General features: G+C 41.7%; 1 protein-coding gene and 1 long non-coding RNA gene across 2 annotated transcripts in view; one reads left to right on the top strand and one right to left on the bottom strand.

Moving 5' to 3' along the window:
- Nucleotides 1-5,203, top strand: part of MSL3 (male-specific lethal 3 homolog (Drosophila)) — a 36,777-nt gene that overhangs the window by 251 nt on the left and 31,323 nt on the right. Inside the window, exons 2-4 of the mRNA XM_019529329.1 lie at nt 2,201-2,283; nt 3,716-3,811; nt 4,217-4,317. Coding sequence (XP_019384874.1) covers nt 2,201-2,283; nt 3,716-3,811; nt 4,217-4,317 — 280 coding nt within the window. The remainder of the gene's footprint in view (nt 1-2,200; nt 2,284-3,715; nt 3,812-4,216; nt 4,318-5,203) is intronic.
- LOC109306074 overlaps nt 2,407-5,203 on the bottom strand; it is a 5,721-nt gene continuing 2,924 nt past the window's right edge. Inside the window, exons 2-3 of the long non-coding RNA XR_002099837.1 lie at nt 2,553-2,558; nt 2,407-2,418 (exon numbers count right to left, since the gene is read on the bottom strand). This is a non-coding gene — a long non-coding RNA (uncharacterized LOC109306074). The remainder of the gene's footprint in view (nt 2,419-2,552; nt 2,559-5,203) is intronic.

Raw genomic sequence — 5,203 nt, 5'->3', positions numbered from 1 at the left:
CGGGGCTGGGCCCGCGCCCTCTCCCGCCCCGGGGCGGCCGGCTCCTGCCCTGAGGGTGCCGTCGACTCTGAAAAGCATGAAAATGAGCATGCAAAATAAGCATGCGAATAAGGCTGCTGTTGCTTCGCTTTCTGTGGCTTCCTGTAAAGCACCAGCAAGCGAATCCTGCCCCCCCCCCGTCCCCACGCCATGAGGAGCTAGCCCTAGCCACAGGGATTGTTATGACACCTGTAGAGCTTCTCTGGAGGTTTCCCCCCAGGAGGTTTGAAGCTGCTAGACTGGGAGGGGGCTGCTGGCAGGTGTGGCTGCTGGAGAACTGCCTCCCCCACTGTCCAAATGCAAGTCGGAGTTGGGGGCCATGCTGCAGTTGCCCGTGAAAGCTGGGGGGAATCGGATCTAGAGTTGCTGTGCCTTTGCAAGCACTGGCTTTGTAGCCGGCAGGCTCCTTTTGGGGCTCTTTTTACCCCGGGATAATTACTTTGCAGGTGTGGCCACTCTACATTTATTGTGCGATTGACCGGTTTGTTATGTGATGATTGCACTGCCCAGGTGGTGGGTCTAAATTTACAGTGCAGCTTGCCAGCTGTGATAATTACGTTGCATGTACGGCCGGTCTTGCATTGCACACGTGGCTGGTCTAAATGTACAGTTCAGTTGACCAGTTAATTGCATAATATACATATATATAACATCTGACAGGGGCCTAGGAGCTGGCATTTTCCAAGGGATGCCAATGGTCCAAAGAGGTTGAGAACTGCTAATCTAGATCTATCGTTCACCCTATCCAGAAAAACTCAGAATAGCTTATGATAAATCATAGAAAATAAGGGCTGGAACGATCTCTGGAGGTCATCTAGTCTAAGCCCCTGCTTAAAGCAGGACTGTCCCCATCAAGGCTTTGTTGAGTTGGGCTTTAAAAACCTGCGAAGGTGGAGATAGACAAAAATGACAAGCAACAAAAGCATGGTCAGTTCTGTTCCCTTTATTTTCTGCGGATAATCACTGTACAAGCTCCTTAAACTTTTTTTTGTTTTTGTTCTTTGCATTTGTACTATATTAATTTAGCACTTCTAAAAAATGTTCTAAGAATTTCATAAAAAGATGGGAAGACAATCCTTGCCAAACCAGTTTGCCATATGAATTTTAAAAATATGATGCAAAAGAAGGTGATCAATAGGGTAGGGATTAGGTTGCAGCAGAACAGGATTTACAGCTGTAGGATTATGTGGCTGCGTGCTGTAGGCATGTGCATGTTTTTACTGTTGTGAAAACACAAGTATATGTATATGGTGTGTTTAAAAAGAAATAAGTAAATTAGACCTGATCAAAACTTCTATTTTGCGGGGGGAGAAAATCCTTCTGTGTGAAATCTCTTTTTTTTTCCCCTATAATGAAAAGTTCCAAAATATTTTTCCCTAAATATCAAGACGTTTTAACACTCCTCAGTTAAAGCCACTTATTTTGGTTTGCAGTGAAGCTAGTTTGTGTCTTTGAGCAGCTACAAAGCCTTATGTCCCCCTCTTTCTCTACATTCGGTAGCCAGCCTGCCATTATGATTCCTACTAAGTAGTTCCTAGCTGGACAATCAAGTGAAGACTCCAAGAAGGAGAGATTACTTGTCAAATAGTGGTATTTCTGTAAATCCACTACCTATTTCACATTGTTCTGCATGGTTTGACAAGAGCGAGAAATGGGAATGGGGTAGCACCAGTTAATTGTCACTTGTTTTTGAATATGTCAGTTGTGGTTCAGTACCCAAACTTTGTCTAGAACCTCTGTTAGTAGTGCAGTGGCTTGTAGGGTGGTGTATCCTGTACTGTAATGTTCAGAGACAGTGGGCACATTTACACGTGTCCCTATGGCGTCTTTGTTACTGCACTGTGCATTTAGTACTTTCTTTTGGTTATTCTAGCTGCTATGTTGCCATAGTAATGCGTTATAACATGGGAGCATGTTGCTACAGCGACTAACTGTGATGTCAGTGTTCTTGCCTGTGGATGCTAAGTTGCCATAGCACATTGCTGCGTCACTGTAGCATCACGTGTAGACATGCCCAGTATGTATATTAGGAGGATTCTGTTTGCTCATAAATAACCATTTCTTTCTTGCGCTCACACAAGTAAATTCTCTAAAAACTCACAAGTGCACTATATATATAGAATGTTTTGTATTATTCTTGATTCATTGCTTTCTGTTTCAGATTGTTGATGTTGTTGTTGGAAAAGATGAGAAAGGTAGAAAAATTCCAGAATATCTGATCCATTTTAATGGTTGGAACAGAAGGTAAGAACATACCTTGTGCTGTTATTGCTTCCATTTTTTTTGACCCATACTCTTACAAAGATGTCCAGTCAAAGAAAGGACACTTCAGTGCTCTTTGTTCTGTGATTTTAAATTTTTTTTTACTGCATGTATAAACTTTTGTTTATATTGTTTTTGTGGGATCTGAGATTGATTCAGGTGGCTTTAAACTTCTCTGACATACTTTTTTTCTTTTTTGATGGTAAAGTTAAGTAATAGATTTTAATGTTGACATGCCAATATCCCTTAACACTACCCTGTAAAACTAAGCCTAAATCATGTGGGTTTTTTTTTTTTAATCAAAAAGCTGAGGAATGATGAAAAGGTAACAAGATTTCATTAGAGTATAATTTTGTTTTGAATTTTACTTTTGAAAGTAATAATCCAGAAGTAATCATAAGGTTTGAATAAAATACTGTAGGAGTCAAATTATTAGTATTCAGATAATTCACAACTTGCTTAGCTCATGATGATGATGGATTGCCACTCCAGGGCATTTGTAGACGTGCTCTGGGAGACTGGGGTGGGGGGCTTTAAATAGGGCAGCTCTGAGAGCCGCACTATTAAAGCACCTGGAGTGTCATGTGTATTGGCGTCCCTGCACTGAAAAATGGAGGGCAGGGTGCTTTGAACTAAAGCTCATCAAATCAGCTTTAGTTTAAAGTGCCCTGCTGCCATTTTTCAGTATGGGGATGCTGATACATATGACACTAGGAGTCTGCTGGAGAGCAATAATTGCCACACTCTAACAGACTTGATTTAATCACGTCTTTCAGCGCGCTGTAATTACAGCATGTAGGAGCAGCCTCCCTGCACGTGTATAGGAGCTCTTAGTAGTTTGCTGCATCTTTTAGAGAAGCAGCTCTGCCCTTCTCAAATCAGCTGGTACTCATCAGCAATCTCATGCATGTTATCAGTGAAATACAGGCTGCAGCAAAATAGCTGGAGCATCTCAGTGATCCCATACAGATGTTTGGTGCAGTTGTATATACTTTGGATGCTTTACAAACCCTTATCTCTGCAGATTTTTTAGGAACCTAACCCTGCAAAGTATCATGGTTTTTACTGTATTACCTAGTACAGTGGCTTCAAACTGTGTTGCATGGACCTATGGGGTTCTGTGATAGGTTGTCAGGAGTTCCAAAAAGATTGGGAGTAATGATGGAGCAGACCAGAAGGTAGTGTGCCAGCAGTCCTGGGCCAGTTCACTTGGCTTTGTGTCAGTCTTTAGGGTAGGGGTAGATGTTCTGTGGCAGAAGTGGTGATATGAAAGCGTTCCATGACTTCAGGACGTTTGAAAATCAGTGACCTAGTAGATGGTTGTGAACTCTACCTTTGTCATTCGGTACTTGCTTATGAAGTCTATCTTTCTGTTAACTTTTTTTTTTTTTTTTTTTGCCCCATCTTTATTTAGCTGGGATAGATGGGCAGCTGAAGATCATGTTCTTCGTGATACAGACGAAAACCGCAGATTACAGCGTAAATTGGCAAGGAAAGCTGTGGCTCGCATGTAAGGAATATGTTTATCTCTTGGCATATTAAGTATATATCTCTTCTTAAACAAACAACAAAAATGTCATACAATTCCTATGTACTGGATCCACATCTTTCCAAAGAAACTTAATTGAAAAGTGACAGAGAGAGACTTGCAACAGGGCCACCAAAATAAGTATCTCTGAACCTCAGTAGCTTCCTATTCTTGTAAAGAGCAGGGAACCTCAATATTATTGTGACATGCAAAGCACCAAATAAGTGTCCCTCAGGTCAGTTAATTCTGAAGTGGTAATTACCATAAAAACATTTTCCCTGGGACTCTCCTGTTCCATGTAGTATTATATCCTATTCTTTGATGAATTCAGTAAACAAATAGAATTTGTTTAGACTACATAGTTCACTCAAATTTAATCCTCTTTAGGAGAAGAAAGGGAAGGAAGAAGAGACGTTGCAGGTTGCCTGGTGTTGACTCTGTATTAAAAAGCCTTCCTGCTGAGGAAAATGATGAGAGTAGTGAAAACTGTGAGTTGGCTTTTGTTTGATGGTGGGATTTCTTATGCTGTTCACGTAACTTTACTTTTATTAAACTAGTGGCATAAATTAACTTGCTATGGGGTATGGTTTATGGCAGGGGTGTCCAAACTTCTTGAATGTTGGGCTGGATCATGAACTTTTTATCACCCTGTGGGCTGGCGAGCCCTATTCACAGACCTCACAGGAAGCGGTATCACATCAGGAAGAGATGTCACGTGACCTTTGACACCAGTGAAGTTCCAGGAAGTGCCAATGAAGTGGGTCTAAGCAGTTCAAAACTTGCCCTCTATAGCATCCACCTCTGCCACTGTTCAGGGCAGGATACTGAGCTAGATGGACCATTGGGCTGACCAAGCATGGGACTTTTTTATGCTCTTATGTTCTTTGGCTGAGCTTCCAAACTATGGCTGAGATTTGCAAAAAGGGGTAGATAGGCATGTTACAAAGTTGTCATAAAAGATTTGGAGTCCTCTAAATCCCATTCATTCTAATGGAAGTTGGCCTTTTGACTCAGCTTTGAAAATCTCAGCCCAAGGTGCCAACCAAATGAGTCAAAATATATTTTGCATTTCTATGTGAGGCTCTCCAAGCATTTTACAGACATTAAATGAAACTCAGGATATGCCTGCTTTTCAGAAGAAATGTGGTGGTTAGGATATTCTGGGAACATCTCTCACTCTCTGTGTGATTTGCTTCTACTGTCCTTGGACCACCCTAGAAGGGCCCTCACTGCCTCATTTGCAGTTCAGAGCAGGTAAAGTGTAAGTGGGTAGGAAGGATTTATTTTTTGGCAGCAGCTGTGAGTGGCTTGAAGCTAGTGAAGATGTACCCACAATTAGTCACAGATCAGAGTGGGAACACAGTTGTCCTCACT

Source organism: Crocodylus porosus, unplaced genomic scaffold (assembly GCF_001723895.1).
Source record: "Crocodylus porosus isolate Cpor-Errol unplaced genomic scaffold, CroPor_comp1, whole genome shotgun sequence".
Lineage (NCBI taxonomy): Eukaryota > Metazoa > Chordata > Crocodylia > Crocodylidae > Crocodylus > Crocodylus porosus.
This window is presented reverse-complemented; position numbering and strand designations above follow the sequence as displayed.